The sequence below is a fragment of a genome, unplaced genomic scaffold (genome assembly GCF_019419815.1).
Source record: "Pyrus x bretschneideri cultivar Hongxiangsu unplaced genomic scaffold, Pyrus_bretschneideri_v1 Contig2, whole genome shotgun sequence".
Classification (NCBI taxonomy): domain Eukaryota; kingdom Viridiplantae; phylum Streptophyta; class Magnoliopsida; order Rosales; family Rosaceae; genus Pyrus; species Pyrus x bretschneideri.
In genome coordinates this window covers 6859073-6879409 of record NW_025999501.1, presented here as the reverse complement: position 1 = coordinate 6879409, position 20337 = coordinate 6859073, and the positions used below count along the sequence as shown (strand labels likewise).

General features: G+C 37.4%; 3 protein-coding genes across 4 annotated transcripts; 1 reads left to right on the top strand and 2 right to left on the bottom strand.

The window, feature by feature from the left end:
* Positions 1 to 91: 91 nt before the first annotated feature.
* Positions 92 to 3844, top strand: LOC103947989 (queuine tRNA-ribosyltransferase accessory subunit 2-like). The gene is given in 11 exon segments (XM_048582961.1): positions 92 to 108; positions 110 to 430; positions 564 to 738; positions 822 to 980; positions 1237 to 1330; positions 1858 to 1928; positions 2064 to 2115; positions 2677 to 2725; positions 2817 to 2954; positions 3402 to 3521; positions 3649 to 3844. Coding segments are annotated over 11 exon segments (1344 nt in total). The 3' UTR covers positions 3797 to 3844.
* A 467-nt stretch (positions 3845 to 4311) lies between these two features.
* On the bottom strand, positions 4312 to 8388 carry LOC103947990. The gene is made up of 10 exons (XM_009358979.3): positions 7943 to 8388; positions 7669 to 7707; positions 7236 to 7362; positions 6835 to 6896; positions 6661 to 6728; positions 6267 to 6316; positions 5503 to 5572; positions 5275 to 5398; positions 4570 to 4683; positions 4312 to 4464 (listed from the first exon to the last, which is right to left on the bottom strand). Exons 1-10 carry the CDS (start codon positions 8288 to 8290, stop codon positions 4363 to 4365), a joined length of 1104 nt encoding a protein of 367 aa, XP_009357254.3. The 5' UTR covers positions 8291 to 8388; the 3' UTR covers positions 4312 to 4362.
* Positions 8389 to 9100: 712 nt separating this feature from the next.
* On the bottom strand, positions 9101 to 15422 carry LOC103952501 (nuclear pore complex protein NUP96). 2 transcript variants are annotated; one of them, XM_018648743.2, is made up of 6 exons: positions 14889 to 15422; positions 11947 to 14479; positions 10619 to 10742; positions 10141 to 10289; positions 9732 to 9829; positions 9101 to 9576 (listed from the first exon to the last, which is right to left on the bottom strand). In XM_018648743.2, exons 2-6 carry the CDS (start codon positions 14476 to 14478, stop codon positions 9381 to 9383), a joined length of 3099 nt encoding a protein of 1032 aa, XP_018504259.2. In that variant the 5' UTR covers position 14479; positions 14889 to 15422; the 3' UTR covers positions 9101 to 9380. The 2 variants fall into 2 exon arrangements, with proteins under 2 accessions (XP_018504259.2, XP_009362360.2); XM_009364085.3 differs by having other exon boundaries at positions 11947 to 14538; positions 14889 to 15420.
* Between the last annotated feature and the right edge of the window lie 4915 nt (positions 15423 to 20337).

The window sequence follows — 20337 nt, the reverse complement described above, 5'->3', positions numbered from 1 at the left end:
AATTAGAAAGAAAAATAATATAATGAATTTTTTAGGATGTTAATACAATTTCGAAAAAAAAAAAAATTGCCCAAAATATGTTACTTTTCCAATGGAAGAAAATTGGGTCGGACTCACAAAACCCTTGTTTTTGCCGCCAAAAGAGAGAGCAAACTTCTGCAAAACCCTACAACTTCTCCTCCTCCTCCTGCTCTCCGACTCTAAATCCAAAGCTGTTTGTCTCTGTCGATATGAAATTCGCAGTGAAGGCATGGAGCGGCGGAAGAGCGCGGACCGGGGTTCTCCACTTGGGCAGCTGCCCGACCCCAATAGAGACCCCTTCTCTTCTCCTTTCCACCCGAAAGGGCCTGCCCCTGTTCACCCCTCCTGACCTTCTTCCTTCTCTTCCTTTGCCTGATTCCCGTCTCTTCCATGTTAGCTCCCTCCACTTGTAAGTAATTATATTTATGCCCTCCAGCCTTTCCATGTTTCTACTTTTGCCACATTGACATTGCATTCCACCTGTTTGTGAATTGGTCTGTGAGAAAACGGTTCAACATTTCAAGCATTGTTTGACTTTGCAGCTTGGAAGTCCCCTCACCTCAAACAATTTCAAAAATAGGAGGACTGCATCAGTTGCTCGGCTTGCCCGAACATGGGTTCGTGTGCATACCAAGGGACTCCATTCAATGCCTTCCTGAATGTAATAGCAGTAACAAATTTGGAGCATCTTTCGAGACTCCTTCTGGTCGCCGTTTGGTAATTGCCTCATCTTGCTTTCTGGAATAAGTTGATTTCGGGTTAGTTGGTGGTGACTGTATAGTCTTTTTATGTGCTTGTAGATGAAACCCGTAGAGTATGTTGAGTTGATTACTTCCTTGAAGCCCAATATGTGGACCACTTTGGCAGATGAAGTTCCTGTATGGGTCTCTGATAAGAGGAACAAGACCTCGGTTGATCGAACTATAAGATGGCTTGATGAATGCATTGAGCTAAATCAGGTAAAAGACCGTACTTTTGTGCCATCATGAAAGACCCATTTTAGAGGGGTAGTGGCATCATATATGCTTATACAATCACTGACATATGCGTTATATACTAGCTGTTCTGCTAGCAGACCTAGACGTTTTAAAATGAAAAAGAAATTGTGCTACAATATATAGAGCATCTTTCTTCTTCTTTTTGTTGATAATATAAATCTGAGTTTACTCTTTTCTGTTTAGACTGAATGATGGACATATATTGCTCAAAATGTAGGCAGGTGGACCTGTCCTTGGATCTATTGTTGGTGGGTCTTCCGTAAATGAACGTGAGAGATGTGCCCAAGAGGTGGCTAGCCGAAATGTATCAGGTTTCTACAATTCTTCGTTTCTTCCTTATCACCGACTTGTATGTTGCATCCTTTCTTAGAACTTATTTGATTTTTTATTTTTCCAAGAAAAAAGAATTTGTTCCATCAAGAGAACCCTGTAAAAAAATTGGATAAGGAAACAAAATTACATGGACTAAGTTTATTTAAAGATCAATTAAAAACGATTTGAAACCTAACAAAAACTTCTGACTACCAAAAATAAACACAATTTATAACAGCTAATAACTTCAGCATAATAATTGAGAATGAACACTCCCTTATGGAACTGAACTTCCACTTTGGGTTTTCTTGTAATTTTCTGAACATTTGAAGCTTTTGTGAACATGACAAAACAATGGGAAATTAGTGTATTGGCACTATTAAAATCTCATTGTGCACTCCAAACTTTATACATTTAGAAAGAAAAATAGAGGAGTGCACAATGAGATTTTTGGAGTGTCATTATTAACACCCTTATTTAATTGCGTTGATATATAATTTGCTATGAAAATATTTTTTTTCTCCAGGTTATTGGATCGGAGGATTTGGCCTTGGAGAGAACATGGATGAGCGTCCTGCTCTCCTTAATGCTGTTACTGTAAGTCACAAACTGGAGCCTTCAGTTTTCCCCTGAACTTGATCAAACCCTATTCTCATACTTAGTACATCAAAACAAAAAATGTCTTCATTTATATTTTGATTTTTGATATCTAATTCTCATATAAATGTTCAGGATATCTTACAAGAAGAGAAACCACGCTTGATCAGTGGGCTTGGACTTCCAGGTAACAGGTCTACCATTGTTATAATAAACTGGTGGTCTTACCAATTTGTTGTCGATACATCTAGACTTCTGAGGACCTTGTTATGGTTCGAATGTTTTGTGTGAAATTTTTTTCAGAAATAAACAGCCTAATTTATCAAGAAAAATTTCAGGACTCTGCATGTTTTGGGGATTGGTTTACCATCATTTTCTTCCACATTTTGTAACTGCCCCTTATTTTGTTAAATTGGAAAAAAAGTAGCTGGTTTTAGAATTTTTCCATGTAGATTGTTTATTAGTTTTATGTTTTCTTGTAGGATGGGTGCTGTTTAGCTCCTTCTTGTGTTATTGATATTCTGTTTCTTCTTGGTGGTACCTTTTGAGGACTATTGAAAAGTTGAAAATTCATTGTGTTTCTTATTTTTTATAAAAAAGGCTAATAAATTGCAGTTTCCCAGTTATTATGAACTTGGGGAGATCCGTTAAAGGAAAATGTTCTCAACAGTTAACTGTACCTTTGATCAAATGCATGATTATTCATTCACAATTATCGGCAAATGAGCTTTTTCTTTCTATCTCACAGAGGAGGTCTTGCAGGGCGTTGCTGCCGGCATTGATGTCTTTGATTCAACGTGAGTTGCTCAGTCTTCTAACTTATTTGAATGTCTTTCTCCTTGCTGCTACCATGATCCAAAAGGGGATGATATGTATCAATGTTTGCAGGTATGTATGCCATCTTACCCTTGGCGGCTTTGCACTTACGTTTCCCCTTGATGGAGTTGATATGAATGCATCTGGTATTGAGTTGACTAATATTGGAAGTGACCAGACAAAGATTAATCTGAGAGCAACAGCTTACAGGTAACTAATGACGTCTATTTCTACTTGTACCACTAACAGTGCGCATGAGTTTGTTCAATCTATCCCCTTTGTAATTTTAATTAGTAGATATCAAGTTTGACATAAAGGAATAAGGCGCATGGCATGTCGATTGCCGAGTGATTTAGGATGAACTTTCAGTGCAAAGTATATTAAAGCAACATAAAAGAAAATGCAAAATGAAATTTAATAATACAAAAGTAAAGAACTAGAATGCTGTAACCTGTGGACTCGTTGGGGCTTTAGAAGTTTTTGCATGACATTGTCATAAGGGGCGTCTTTGCGTTTATGTTTTAAATTTCTTGAAATGTTACCATATTTAGTTTATCATTTATTGCCAAACGGATCCAAAAATAATTAGTGCCGTAACTCTTAACATGATATTTCCCTACGAGATCCTTGATTTTTTTTTTTTTTAAACTCTTTCAGGAAAGATATGTCACCCATTGTTGCAAATTGTAACTGCTACACGTGCAAGAATCATACAAAAGCTTACATCAATCACCTGCTCAATGTTCGCGAAATGCTGGCTCAGACTCTACTAGAAATGTATGTGCTGTTTTGCTTCCATTCAATATCATTATTACTTGCATCACTACTGTTATCGTCGTAGCTGTGATCATTGCTGTCGTCGTCGTCGTCATCGTCATCATCAGATTGTCCTTTGATTGTGCAGACATAATACCCACCATTATCTAGGATTCTTCCGTTCTATAAGGGAAGCGATTAAGTCTGGTAATTTTGAGCAGTTCAGACAGAAATTCGTTGAGAGTAGATGTTATCATGTTGTTGCTGAAGCTGCTGCTGCTGCTGCCTTCATGTGAATTCATTACGCGCATTTCAGTTTTGTAATCTTATAGACATCATAGAGCATCCGCGTGGGCGCCTGTCTTTTTTTTTTTTTTTTTTTTTTTTTTTTTTTTACAATTATACCATATTGATGAACCAGTGGAAATGTAAAATTTATACAAGCTTCAGTTTCGAATCAGTATTTGAAAGCGTTACTTCTTCTGTTATCCCAATCTGTCACTCCCAAAATGTTCAGTAAGTTCTAGTTCTTAGATTGTAGCTCTCTACCATATGTTCGAGGCAGGATCAATGTACTTACGTCATTTTACACGCGGATGTGGGTTACCCAAGTTTTAACCTGTAGTTTAGATGAATTTGGTATAACTTATCTGATCATTTGTTCGGCCATCTGGCAGCCCAATCGGGCACGGTTTAATGATGTATCCGACCGAATTTCGAGGCTTGAGACAGAGTGAGCAGCCATGCTAAAGAACAAGGAAAGGCTTGCCCTCAATTTTGGACAGATCTAGGTTTTAACAATGAGTAGTACTAGCATAAAGATCAATTCATCTCAGCTTCCGAGTGCAACTAAATTTTCTAACTATACAAGAATGGCTACTGAATATGTCTGGAACAAGTACGACAGAATCTTCTTGTAGTCACCGACATGAGTACCGGTGTTAGGATCAATCAGGTAAGGAACCTATAACAAAGACAGTTTTCGCAGTCATCCTTAGGGTTCTCAACAGGAGATTGGCGCGTACGCTAAGAAAAATCATCTGAGGGATAGATGTTTTCAAATGCTAACCTCTTTGGATCCAGATGCCTCAAGTAACTTCGACCGCGGGGACCCTTCTCCCACGTTTTGAAGGATGTAAGGAAGTTCCAATTCACAAAGTGCCTCACGCACAATTCGTGCATACTGGAAACAAAGGAAAAGGAAGGCGTGTGTGTGAGGGGGAAGAGAAAGATATTACAAATCACATGAAATGCCACAAGTCATTGAAGGATTTATCTGCAAACTACTTCCAGCATAAAATACAGAAAATAATTGTCAAATGACCCTGGAATTTGGCCTCAACTGTGAATGTACAATGTCACGCTGAAAATTGTTTTACTGATAGCACTTGGAAATTCCATCACCGTTTATGGACAACTACGACTACATAAATCTTAGGACAATCACGTCCTAATTTAGCCACACGAAGACCAAGTGTCAAATTAAAGCAGATTGTGATTTGTGTCTGTCATTTTCTCTCTTCTTTCTTATAAGACTGTCATTTTCTCTCCTCTCCCTTGAATTTAGGCCGTTAGAGCTCAGTAAAACAGATTAAAATGACCATTTTATGTGCAAACTAGAAATAAATTTAAACAAACGGGTAAATGATAGGGAGAAAAGAAGAGAGGATTGAAGCCCAAATTGTGGCGACGGGCAAAATGAAATATGAAAACACATGCGGATGCCTAAATCATGGTACATTGGAATCGATTCAATGAAAGACCATTGTCTCACCGGATTGTTTTCGTATGAGTAAAGTTCCAGCTTTTTGGGTGGTGGGTCTGGGCTCGCCTTTTCCCACAATGTCAATCCTCTGCCTGCTCGCAGAATTGTTGGCATCCATCCCGTGAATAATGTGCTACAGGGAGCAATATTTAATATATGAGAGAGAGAGAGAGAGAGAGAGAGAGAGAGAGAGAGAGAGAGAGAGAGAGAGAGAGAGAGAGAGCCAAGGTTCAATACCTTTCCAAAAGCCCCACTGAAGGCTTTCTGCCTTTACCATATTGCTGGAATAGGTATTTCACAATTTCACCTGTAATCAAAAGCAATAAGGTTGCAAATTATACAACCTTGATAAAATAATTTCAAACAACGTAAGATAAACATGAATCAGCATAATGTTACAAGTTCAATGTACATTATTGAGTGTTAAACTCTATGCAGACTTAGTTAAACTTCAAACACATTGCAGAAAAACGCTCTCAATTACAACATTTAGCTACGCTCAATGTAGATGTATTGATGTAAGCACTTGCTGATACTTCCCCAACGATGGGACTAATTATTGATTCTATACCATGTCAAAACAGAGAAGAAAATAATGTAGGTGAAAAGAAAATGTAGAAGCAAATAGCTTTTCTAAGAAGATAGAAACCAAGCATTACGAAATATGATGACGTTGCTCATAAAACCTATTGGTTAAATGAACTTGACAATTGTTGAGGCAAGGAAGTTGGGAGATGTTTTATTTACCTATAGTACAGAACATTCAGATGAAACAGCTTTACAATTAAACCACCCATGCTAATCTAGAAGACAGTACAGCTTTACAATTGGTTACCACTTTCATAGATGGAGTGCAATCTGTGTGTGTGTGTGTGTGTGTGTGTGTGTGTGTGTGTGTGAGAGAGAGAGAGAGAGAGAGAGAGACATACAGACAGAAAGAGACCAGGATACAAAGAGATGGAGTGGAATCCATGTGAAACAAACAAAGTTTAATAACTTACCACTTTCATACATTGAAATACCAGTATTTGGATCAATGAGAAAAGGAAACCTGCATAAGAATATTCACAATTCCAGTTACAAAGGAGATGAAGGAGGCACTCAACAAAAGCTAGTAGTAGCCATAATAACGACCTTTTAGGCAAGAAAATGCATGATACAAGCATATTAAAGTTAAACAAAATAATAATGTTGTCATATTTGGTGGATTTCGTTGTGTTAAATATGCTCTCAGTTATCATCTGTTAGTTCCAATTTGAGATACATATATAATAACCTGACCTCAATACAAACTCAGCCCCAATTAGACTTGATTCAACTTTCAGAAAATATTATCAGAAAGACAACAAATTCTTTCTAGATGGTATAAGGATTAAAGAAATGAGAATTACATACAGCTCTTTGCCACCGAATCTTTTAACCATTTCTCTATGTCTTACCGAACCTTTTGGACAAGGATATACCTGCAAATGTGCGTTTACACTTGACATTTGAAAATCCAAATACCAATTAAGCATCAACAAGGAATAACCACTATGATTACCCGTTGAATTGATACGTGTTACTTACCTCTACAGAAAGATCGAGCTCAGTCAAAGCTTCTCTAACCCTCCTGCAAAAAGGGCAAGCCTCTGTTGACAAAACCAGTTCGGGAATTCAACAAGGGAAAGATTATTTTCCGCAATGAAGTTAAGTCAACAATGAAATAGATTGTACCAAACAGTAAGAACTAGTGTAGAAATATTCACATTGCCAACAAAACAATTAGCTTCTTAGTTCTTAGTCATATGCTAATCATGCTAATACACAAGTTTATAGCCTTTGATTGGTCCAGTAAACAAATTTATACCCATGTTTGGTACACTGGTAACCTCAATGGTGAAAATTGTTGTCTACAACACTAAAACTCCATACAAAACAAAGCTACAATTACTTTATTTGTAGTCTTATAATCAGAAAGAAAAGCTTACCAAATTCAAAAAGCTGCAAACGCAAAGGAGGATCCAAGGTAGTGATCTCCTGGCTGTCCATATTATTTGACAGAGATCTTGATCCCCAAGGGAATCTAGCCAAGGTAGACAACGAAGACGTAGCTACCTATTGAGATCCAAAACAATGGAAGTCAATTAGGGTCAGCTAAGAGGTAAGTTGTTCACAGATAGGCATATTCCTAATGAAAACTTATGGTTAGACCCAAATCCATGGATGTTTACAACACCTATAGGGCAGAAAATCAAACACACACTGAAAGGAATCAAAGCTGTGATGAAGTTACAGTCCAATCCAATGCTATTAAATTGTAAGGTTACAGTCCAATGGTTCTTTAGCCACTGCAATTTCACAGTAGGAACAAACGATCAATGCAAAGTTCCGTTATTGAGAATGAATTTTTAAAGTGATTACCTCCAAAGTAAAGTTCCGTTCTTGAGAGGGATCTCCTCCCTGCACGAAACAAGACGAAAACAATGGTGAACAAATGCCAAAAGATCAACACAGCATTTCAATAATTTATCATAAACAAGAGTATCAAATTCAGTTGTATGAACTTTGAAGAAGCAACAACAATTTGGTAGAGCTAGTATCATAAACAGGAGTATCTTCACATGCAGTTGACATTAGTAATTAGCAAAAAGTATAGTGAAAAGGAAAGGAAAAGAAAAGGATAGGAAAGACCGACGGAGAAGAGCTTGAGCAGGGGACAAAGAAAAGACAGAAGGCTGGTTGATGGGTTGCCGCCATTTTCTCCGGTTGCCGATTCGTTTTGTGCGTCGGAGTCGGCTGAATTTGCAGGAAGAAATCTGTTTCTGCGAGGAACCCAGTTCCCATTTGTCAGCAATGTTGGAGAATATGGAGATAGTTTGAGGGTAGAAACTGGAATTAAAGTGGTTGGAATTAATGGAGAATTGTGGGCATGTGTGAGGAAACTGTATGGCGGAGGCGGATGCTGAGGCGGAGAAGGCGGCGGCTTGGAGGAAGAGTAGTAGACTAGTGTTTGAGAGCACGACGTCAGAGATGCTAGTGACATGTTTGGACCTTGCTTCTCTGCTGTTTCAGTTGAGTTGTTGCCTGTTGGGTGGTTATCAGTGCTTGCTTTCGCTTCGCAATCTTTAAAAATCTCTCTCCATCTTTGTACTTACTAACCGCAAAACAACAACTTACATGTCACGGTACACCGTTACATGTGCCAATGAATGAAATAAGAACATACGGAATACATTAAGGGAATAAGACATAAAGAAATTTTTTCTTGTATAGGGTTAGAACAGATAAATTTTATTCTTGATTAATTCAATCCTCTATATTAAACGACGTTTCCAAAATTAGTTATTTTTATTCTTTTGTTAATAAACACAAATTATAATCATTCCTTTCAAATATGTTCTTTTAGTAAACACACGAAGAAGAATAACACTCGTTCTTTACAAAACTACTCCTTTTACCATGTCTTAATCCATCTAAACTACGACAAAAACAATTCGAACTTGAGTGCGCTTCAAACTCGATCAAATCAAAATCAGGTTTTTATTTTTTAATTTCTTAAAAAGGAATTTACACTGTTTGAAAATTAAAAACTCATTTCAAATTGTTTTCGCTATTAGGATTTTGATCTCATTCATTTTCTTTATTTCTTCCCCTATATACCACTATCTTTTCATCTCACATTTCTCAGTTTATTTCATTTTCATGAACGAAATAACGTGAAGAAAAAAAAAGGTTTATTTTTCGTTCGTTTGAGTCAACAGTGATTATTTATTTATTTAATTTTCAAATAAAATTTATGGACCTATATACCCTTATCATGTAAAGGATACAAATAGTTAATTTTAGGGTACAATTAACAAACTAGGAAAATAGCTTTTGTGCCACAAAACTCATGAACAATGCATGTCCGGAATAGACCGACTACAGAGAAGATTGCTGTTGAAGCAAACAAAAAGGCCTTGCGAGAAAACAAAAACAAACCAGAACCCGAACCCGAACCCGAACTTGAACTTGAAAACTTCCTCTTTTATAGTTTCAGTGAACAGAGTGCCGTGAATCTCTCCATTGATCAATCTACCAGGAAAAAGCACTTGAGAGCTCAATTTTCGCACGCTACGCAAAAAGGGGGGAACCTACGGAGCAACCTCTGAAAGAAAGCATGTAAAGAGAGACACTGCCTCTTGCAAATGACTTGAGCGATTGTCTTCAGGAATGGGAGCACAAAAAACAGTGTCAAAGCAACTTAATTGAACATCTCGTGTTGGTCCCTCGCCAATATCAGATAAAAGCAAATTGCATATCTCGTCCGCCATCTTCGAATATACTACCCTGTTTGGTAAATATGTAAATTTCATGATAACTGTAGAGCAAGCTACGACGAAAATTAAAATATCACAGTAATAACAAGCGTGAGTTGTCTTAATAAAACCCAACAATTTTGCTTCGATCCGTGCAAAAGCTCAGTCAAGGGTTGTTGAACGTACCTCACGTCAATTGGTAACCTGACACCCCAAACAGCCAAAGACTGGTTTAACTGACCAAGAAATTCTTTACAAGCAGAATTTCTGCTTTCAAGTGTATCCTGCAGCATACATAACACAGTGCTGAGCCCTCATTGGAAAAAGAAAGACCAAATACCAAATGATTACCCCAATTTATTCTCGAGTACATGGCATCGATTTGGGCCTAGAGTATGAGTATCGCTTTCACAAATATATTAAAACATAAAAAGAAAAGAAATATCATCATTTTCTAAGCCTTTCGACATCATAAAGATCCCGTTGCATTGAATCTTATCAACAGCCAATTGACTATTTACAATAATGCAGGGTTCACTATCATGCAGACCTACAAAACATTTATAATCTTATCAAGTAGGATAAGCTGTCATACCAATTGATTCATGGTATCGTTCACTTCCTGCAATGAACTTCTAATCGAATAGAATGAAATATAAATCCCAGCTCCGAGGTCCCAATTTTCAATTTCTGATTTGTGGTCCTCCATGGAAGTTGCAATTCTCCATATATCTGAGTGTTCGACTGCATTCAGAAAAGGAAAAACAAAATTACAAACCATATTAACTAAAGCAATTGAGGCCCAAATCTAGCGAGTGAATGGTTCATATATTCAAAATTTTGGGAACAAAATCAGTTAAAGGTACATCATCCCTAAACCAATCAACTACCTGCTTCTAAATTCAATAGGTCGAAGAAATAAACTGTTCAAGTTATATGCATACTCTTAACAACAGAATGAAAAGTATACTTTGCTTTAACAGATTCCTAATCAGTGATTCTACTAGAGTACATCCAGAAACTTAAGAAAGACATAATGAAACTAAATGGAAAGAGAAGTTATTAAACCATACCAGACAAGAATAATTTGGGAGCAACAGAAGTTACGAAAATAGTGTGTGCTCTCTGCCAATTTGCACATTCAAGAAAGTGTTCAAGAGCCTTCGCAAGATCCCCATAGTAATTGAAATACACAGCCTGCAATCCAAGAAAAAAAAATCATTCAAACAGTAGAATAATTAAGTCGGAAGACTAAATTCCATTTCCATTTCCAAGACTTTCAGATAAGCAACCAACCACAGATAAATTAAAGGAAAACAGCTGACATCGAGTTTTTGGTTTTTTTTAAATTTATTTTTTATTTTTTATACCAACTGCTGTTCATGAGATTTGAACTCAGCACACATCGAATTTTTAATTAGAATCTTAAATAGTGATCTTCTGATGAGAATCAACATAGGGAACTCCAAACCCTGGGATTCAGAAACTGGAAATTGAGAGTATCCCTTGTATGCGTTGTAAATATGACAATGATCATCTTATTGCCTCTGTCAGCAATTTAGAGCATCCTACAATTTTAATTTAGATTTTGTGCTACGTGAAAGGACAGACATCCTATAGCATCTATCAGCAATTCAGAGTAATATGATTTTTAATTGTATGATTTATTAAGCTTCACCCCAGTGCTTAGAAGTAGAAAAGGGGAGGCATTAATTAACAAAACAAGATACCAAAATGTTTGTCTTACTTTGTTACATGCCTGGTAATCCTAAAGAAATTAAAAGTCAAAACAGCAGACTGGTAACCAACAAATTTTCTTCTCAAAGAAAGGCTCCCAAGTTCCCGAAACAGAAAAGCGAGAGTCAAGCATGGCATTTCAAAAGTAGGAAAAAGAAATATTAATTTCCTAATTGTTAGTAAAATCCATATATGCATTTACTTTTTTTAAAAAGAGGATTTTTGGAATATTCAAGAGAAAAGGATTTGTTTGCAATCCCACATTTTTTGACATGATCAAATTTATTCGTAAATATCATGGGCATAAGAGATTAATACTTTTTAAAACCCCAAATAAGCAATTTACATTGACAACTCAAATCCAAATTTCTCATCTTAAATCCTTGCATCCAAATGGATCCTCATAAGATTTCAAATAAGATGAAAAAGACTTAAAATAACAAAAATAGAAGTTTTAAAATGAAAGTAATAACAAATCATTTCGAACTCGAATAGGGTTTCAAAGTGAATATATGGTCAGTCATTGTCAATAAGCTACTAAGCTCATTGTTTTTTCATAAACATGATTTATGTTCCAAGTATGTTAAGATAGGACGTCAAAATAAATTTTTGTATACAATTACAACTATACATTGAATCAGTAAAATGAGAATATATGACATACCATAGCCTCATGAAGCCATGCCTTAGGAATACCCAAGTCTAAAATGGCTTGGCGTTGTGATTCTTGTGAACTCCAGGATTCACAATATTGGAACAAGATTTCCCGAATAAGATTAGAATGGAGATATGGAAAATCTTCAGACTGGGGCATGTGAAGGACTACATAGATGGCCCAATGACATTGCCCAAGACACAACAGCTGGGAAACAAATCCCATGTCAAGAACATGAAGATCCTTAGAGCTGATAGCACCAACTGCTTCCAACACTGTACGCTGATGCCAGATCATATGGTAATCCAGTGGATCGTGTGTTGACGAGAAGGCACTAAACATGGGCTTCAGAAAGCCAACTTCACTTTCTTCACTGGCATGAAGCAGCATCAGATAATAAGATAGATCATAACGTTTCACCGCATTCGAATTCCCAGCCTCTTCTACCAGTCCTTCATCAATGTACACTGGAACTGGGTATGGAGCTTTACCATCGTCAAGAAGATGTTGATAGGTGTGAAAAATCGTAGGCAGTGAAGTGCTAGGTTCTAGTTGATACCACATCAACAACCCTAGAAATCTCTTCCAATCAACGTTAACATCGTGAAAAGCACCATGGATATTACCAGCAAGCAACTCGTAGAGCCTTATCCTGTCTTTCTCAATGAAGTCGAAATCAAGCCCATTGATCCTCCAACGATCAAGTTGTTGGGCAACATCAGTACGATTGACTATGGACCCACCGGCCTGACTCAACAAACAAGCCAATCTCACGTCTCCTCGAGAAGCAGCAAGTTCCACAGCAGCATCCAACTGACGCCCACTCAAAAGTAACAATATATATTCTAGATAACTGGACTCATTCAAGGAGCTTATCTTTTCTTGTACTCGATGAGAAACATTCTCCTGCAACCAATAGCTAAACTCTGCCCTCCGAATAAGAGGTAAAGCTTCCAGGTCTACTTGTTGAGAAGCTTCCGTCACATCCTGAACCATTTCTTCCTCACTTTCAGCACCCAAAGATTTCAATTTTCCACCATTTTCCCTATCAGAAAAGAGAACTTTTATCAACTCCCAAATCATTATTTGGTGTGTCAAAACCAAACGGGCAGAGGAAGATAGGCTGGGAACTTCCAGCTGCTTCTCAATAATATCTACATAGCTCCTACAAATCTGTGGAAGCATCAGGCGGTTGGAGACAAGCTTTTGAAGCCTCAGGTTGAATGATCCAACTTCAATCTCCTCTGTCTGATGATATATTCCCTTGTGAAGATCTAAAGGAGAATCAATAGCCATGTCAACAAGTTCCTCCCTAACTTTGTTGTTTTCATCTCGAACAACACTGTCAATAGCAACCTTCTCTATATTGATTATGGATGATAGCATCATTGGAGAACCGTTACTCCCGACTGGTGTTCCAGCATGGACAAGGGTTCCATTTGGGCCCCATCCTACTCGAAATGACCTACCCATAAACAAACCAGCATCAACTATGTTGTGAGAATGTTTTCTGGTTACTGGTGTTTCATGCTTGAGATCAAGCATAAAACCCTCTTTCAATGTCTTAGAGTGCATGGCCTTATTTTCTTGGGCCATTAGAATGGCTCCAGGAGAATTTGAGTCAAAACTACCATGCTTGTACTCTAGCAATGCCAGTGGGGTTTTTCGCACAGCTGGTGGAGTAGATCTCTGACTCATCCTCTGAGAAGCATATGATGAATTATAATGTGCAGGGATATGATTCAAATCCTCAGCCTCCTCTTCCTCATCATGGAACATCAACATTCTCATTTCTTTCATCTTTACGGGGTCAAGCCCAAGATGTACAGGTAGAGAATGTGAAAGCCCAATTCCAGTGGGATCCATTTGGTTTTCTTCATCACCATCAGAAATCTCACCATGGTTCATTTCCACAAGATCTTGAGCTGAAGCACTATCTTCCATCATGATGTCTTCTTCATCATCTTCATTCAACCCAAATCTGCTGAAATGGTGAACAAAGAATTTCCATTCCCCGCTTTCTGGATTATACGAAATAAAGCGAGCTCCTTGTCCCTCCGCACTCTGCATCAACTTTTTCACAATATTATATTTTTGTCTCTCGTCAATATTTGATGGTCTTGTTTGCAGGACCAAAGTTACTTCAGCAGGCTTGTTAAGACCTTGGCCAACCAAAGGCTTGACAGCTTCATCTTCATATACGATTACCTCGTGTCTATGGAACTTGACAATATTATCTAATTCCAAAAACCTTATGTCAGTCTTCCCAGGATACTTGACAGAGCCATAACCAAGTCTCCCAACTGTGAAGTCCAACACTCGGCTACAGAAACCAGGATCTGCGTATTCTCGAGCAGCCAAATCCTTCAAAGAGGGCTGCGTATAGTAATCAGCTGCTTCTAAAGTTGGTAAACAGGGTACGGATGCTTCAAGATGGCTAAAAGTCCCAGACGAAGAAAAGCAAGTGTCCCGAGAAACCCTTCGTTTCTTGTGTTGACATGTAATATGTGAATTAGGAGGAGTTCCAGATTCAATGCCCATTCTGCAGGGTTGTAACAATTGATACGTTGCTTCAAATATTATAAATTTCACTACAAGTTCCTGAAAATGTGAAACATAAATCGAACATTAACCACAAATATTAAAAATTCCTACTCTCAATGGCACACATCCATGAAATGTTGCTTATAATTCTTCCCCAAATAATGGGAGAAATCGTTATATCAGCCACCATTATCCACCGTAAGGGTGCCCAGAACTAGAAACTGACGTGAGAAACCCAAAAAATTTAGTCATAATTGGCCTTCTCTAAACCCTAAAACCCTATCAACACAATTGCAAGACTAAATTACCGAAAAAAGCCCCAGCTTCCGTGACCCAGTAAAAAACTAGCATGGACAAATCAAAAGAAATCAAAGGAAATCAGTGGTGAACTCTGAGTGAACACTTACAGTGCATTCAGCTCCTGTGCCGCTCGGTTTCAGCCAAGTCAAGCATTTGAGACCACTTTCAGTTCCTCCATAATTTTGTCGGCTGCCATTTCAGAGCACTAACCCTAAAAATCAGAGGCCTGCAAACTTCAACGGAGAACAGCACAGAAAAACCTTACTGGTGTCCTCCCAAGCGCTCGAAATAAAAGACGGAGAAGACGAGCGAAAGGGGGTTTGCGGCGTCGGAGGATGGGCTTTCCTTTATCGCGCGCTTTGTCCAAAACCAAATATGAGTGTTCTAATTTCAGGTTATTTATTTTTTGGAGCCTCAATAAGATTGGAATCAATTTCAATTCCTCACAATATTTTTAAAACATTTCAATTTTATGAATTTACTTATCATTTTATTTCATTTTCATGCATCGGTTAGAAAATCTGTTAAATAAACCGTTAACTGATGACATAACAAATATGGAATCCACAGTTATGCTACGTGGCAAAAAAAATTTAATTTTTTATGCATTTAAAATATAATATTATTTACCCTATTAAAAAAAAAAAAAAAAACACAACCAAACAAAACAAACCCAGAAACCCATAACCCCCCACGACCCACTTTTCCATCTCCACTTTCTTCACCTCCCATCCCTTCTCTCTCCCCAAACCCACTCCTTCCTCTTCACCCCCGACCCACATTCAGCTTCGAGGCCCCAGTCGAGACTTCCAAAAGATGACGGCGTCAAAAATCGCGAGATCAGGCGAATCGCCGAATAGGCGTCAGAGATCGTGAAAGGTCGGGTTGATCGGATTTCAGTGCTAGTGCAGCAAGCTCTTTTGCTCCAAGCACCAGTCCTCCGACCGCCATGCGTGCAGCTACGACTATTTGGGGTTTTGGGTGGGGTGGGGGAATTGCCAGGGAGGTGGGGGTGGGATCGGGGGTGAAGAGGAAGGAGTGGGTTTGGGGAGAGAGAATTGATGGGAGGTGAAGAGGGAGGAGATAGAGAAGTGGGTTGCCGAGGGGGGGTGTTCTGGGTTTGTTTTGTTTGGTTGTTTTTTTTATTTTTTTAACAAGGTAAATAATATTATATTTTAAATGCATAAAAAATTAATTTTTTTGTCACATGACACAAATGTGGCAATCATGTCAGCACAAATGTAGATCTCATATTTGCCACGTCATCACTTAACGGTTTAATTAACAGATTTTCTAACGGATGTATGAAATTGAAATAAAATGATAAGTAAAATGTATGAAATTGAAATGTTTTAAAAATGTTGTAGAAATTGACCCCAAACTTTAAGGGGTAAAATGTAATTTACCCTTATTTTTGTGCTAAAATGGTCAAACAATAGACGTAAGTCTTGAATTTGATCCTTAATAATGAAAATAGATGTCACTCAGTACTACAGTCTTGTGGTATTTCTTTTTTACTTGAAAATGAGTGGTTTTAGGTTTGAATCTCGTAAATGGCGAATTCGATACCAAATTAGGCTACATGTTGTGTAGGGGTGGTTCGGTATGGAATCCCATACCGAAACCCTTATCCCAATTCCTAAACTGAAATTTTTAGGAATCCCAATTTCAATACCGATTCCAAACCAAATTTTCGGGAATCCCAATTTTCGAGAATCCCGAAATAGTTTCGGGATTTCGGGACAAATCGGAAATCCCAAAATGGTTTTGGGCTTTTGGACAAAAATTTGACATATTATACTTTTAGGCTAAAATTCAACATTTTATATTGAAAATTGACATATGGGCATGCCCAATCTGCCAATTTGTTTCTACTAATCTGTGCACAAATTTGCCAATTCAAAAGCGTCTGTGCACAATCTGCCTATTCAAAAGCGTCTGTGCACAATCTGCCTATTCAAAAGCAATCTACCAATCTATGCACAACAACATCTGCCTATTCAATTTCAACAACACATGCCTACTCGGTTGAGGCAAACAGAATTACCTTGTCCTTGATATCCTTGTGGCATTGGTTTGTTTGTACACCTTCTCTGTTAACAATAACACACCAACAAAACAACATTCTGTTTGCCTAATACCCCAAGTAATTCTCATAAAAAGACAAAAATTTTGATCTTGCTTAAACTTTGATCAACATTGGTAAATATTGGTCGCTAATGTGACATCCATTTTATTAATAATGGCTTCCTACTAGAAGAGAATAACCTTCGCGGCTCCACATATGCTATTAAACCAGAATCTGAGAGAGTATTAAATCGGAATTTGAGAAAGTATTAAACCAATCTGCAAAAACCCAAGAACCCAAGAACCTGAACCATTAGATCAATTAAATAGAATCTGATCTGTGAAACCAAACAAACCCTAATCTAGAATTCGAAAATTAAATTTCAAAAACCCTAAAATTACAAACCCTAATCTAGAATTCGTAAATTAATTTCACAAACCCTAAATTAATTCCCATATTTATTTACATGTGTCTGAATATGAGAGATAGAATCGCGTGAGAGAGTCAGAGACTCCTGAGAGAGAGAATTGCGAGAGAGAGTCGCGATAGAGAGAATCGTGAGAGAGAGATCTCAGACCGGTCGTAGCTGTGACTCTGTATCGTGAAGGAAGGGAGAGATAGTGGTGGATGATCCGCTTGTGGTGGTGGGCCAGTGAATGGCTGGCCGAAGTTGGATTTGAGTGAGACTGAGAGAGAGAGAGACTGAGAAATGAAATGAAAGTTAGAAACTGGAGTGAAGTTAGTTCAGTCCTTGATGGGGACAAACAAAGCTAAAACTTGAAAGCCTAACAAGGAATAGATGGACGACATCGATTAATTTGAAACAATCCAACGGTTCAAATTAATTCTAATTATAATTAAAATAATATATATATATATAATAATTAAAAATATGTATTTTCGGTTCGGTTTGGGAATACCGAAATATTGGAAAGGCAATCCCGATTCCCATACCGAAATTTCGGTATTTTTTAGGCATGGGAATACCAGAATTTTGGGAAAATCAGTTTGGGACATTTTTGGTTTGGGATTGGTATTTTTTTGGTTTGATTTGGGAATATTGGGAATTTTTTCCACCCCTGTTGTGTGACTTAGCCGTATTCTCCCCTCTTAAAGTAAAAATATCAATGTACTAAAAAAAAAAAAAAAACAATGAAAATAGATAAATATGGTCCTTCACTTTAAACGTTGAAAATCAATGTAGTTGTTATGTTAGTATTTGGGGCCTCAACCAACTGAGCATTAAAAAATATCTACTTGTTCGCTTGCACTTGAGGCCTCAACCACCTTTACATCTAGTTCACTTGCCGAGCTAGCCTTATTAGCTTTCAGTTTGGGCAACTATTGATCTAACTGTTGAATCTATTGGTTCACCACAGAAATCATGTCCCCAATTTTGGTTCCTTCTTCGACAATGATTTCAGAAGAGTAGAGGATTGAGAGTGTTGACGTCTCATTTGCTGTACATCCTTAGCCTTTTTGGTAACTTAGTAGTATTGTTCGTGCAGCTACTTCAGAAACTTGAAGAAGGATTTGAAGGTCTTGAATTGCTCTTTCGAGATCTCCATCAGCTCATATAGCTTCTCAAGTGTCCTTTCAGATTGATAAAGCAGGTCTAATTGAAAGTTGCCATCAAATTGATCAAGTCTAATTGAAAGTTGCCATCAAAACCACCTTCCAACCGGTGCCTGAAGGATTGCTTTAGAGCTTCAGCTTGTTGGACTGACGGCTTCTGGCTAGGGGAGTCAACCGTTTGGCTGAGTTACTGAAGTTCGAGCAAGACCTCAAAGATGCATATGTTAGGAGAAACAACAGGCATTTTCTTATGCTTGTTGCTCTGAGAGGGTGTGCTAGGCTTTTCCTTGCTAGCATCGAGCACCTCCTGATACATTTGGACAGCTTCAATATTAGGAAGAGGGATTATGTAGAAAGTTCCACATTTCACACTATTGTAGAAAGGAACTCGAATGTACATTTCTAAACCCGAGATGTCTGTAGTAGTAGGAGTTTCGGCCAACTGCCTCGCAAGAATTGTACTCTCAGAGAATGTGACATCCTTGTTCTTAAATTCGAAGAAGTACTAAAGTACATATTCTCTTGATCTTTATTGGTGGAGAGGGAAGAAGGATCATACTTTCTTTTGAGATAGTTGAGGAAGCCGGAGTAAGAAGTTGCACATGCTTGAAATTCTGAAGAGAACTACTTAATCTTCACTGATGGCAGAGTGGCCCTAACTTCTCTTTTTTCTTCATCGACTGTAGGTTCCAGGGAGAGACTAATCCTTCGAGACGTCGATACACTTGCCTGATGGTCTCAGACCAAATAGCTGAGTCATGTTCAGAATCGTGAGAGACTTCGATTAATGGCTTAATTACATTTAAAGGGGGCCATGTTTGGACCTAAAATAAATATTGGCTTGTTCGAGATCCATGTTATTTCCATTTAAAATGCAAGTGGATATGTTTAAATTTTACTCGATTGCTTTTATTTCTCATCTTCTTTCAAGTTATTGCTTCGTTGTTGAATATTTGACAAGTGTTTAACTTTATTTCCATTTTCATATAGTTTGTGATGCATTATATTCTTATGTTTATATTTAGAATTGTAAACTAAGTTGAGCCAAAATTCGATCAGTTTATGATTATCACTTGACATAAAAAGAAGGCTTATTATATTAACATCCCACAAATTATTGAATAAATCCCATGTATTTAATACACCCCACATTTGCTTTTTCAATTAAAAATTATCTTAATACACCCCACATCCTTCCCCATTAATATCCTCACACCCCCATATTCTTAATATGCACCTTACATTTTCTACATGCACCCCGTATTTTCTATACACCCCACATTTCTCAAATCTTATAAAGCTTTTAATTTGGACAAAAAATGTCGACTGAAATTTTGACAAAAGATGCCGCCTGAAATTTAAAGCATATGTGGATTGTTTTCAATTTCACCGTTAAAACTCATGTCATCAGTTTTTAATATTTGGTGGTAATTATGGATGTTTAATTCTTCATGTAATCTCTGTGATCCCTAAAAGATGAATACGAACATAGAAACTTGAATAACGCATCAGAAGCAAAATTAAATAATTATCGAGATCGTCAAAATCACTAAAACAATAAAAAAATATGAAGTCTTACCTCATGTGAAGCTTTCGAAACATCGATTTCGTGTTTCATTCGCCAAAAATATTTTTTCTCAATCAACATGTTCATAGTTTCATTGGGTAGGATTTTATTCAACAATAGAGGGTTGGAGGAGTTTTGATAGTTGAAGAAGATAAATAATACGTTAAAAGTGATTTAGAGTGCATATATAATTTTTTTTTAAAAACCTAATAAGGTCAAAATTGTCAATGCGTAGTAAGGTAAATAAATCATTTAATACTAAATTTTAATGTTGGGTGTCTTCAACATTTTGTCGAGTGTTAATATAAAAAGCCTAAAAAAAAATTGAAATCCTTTGCATAGCAAG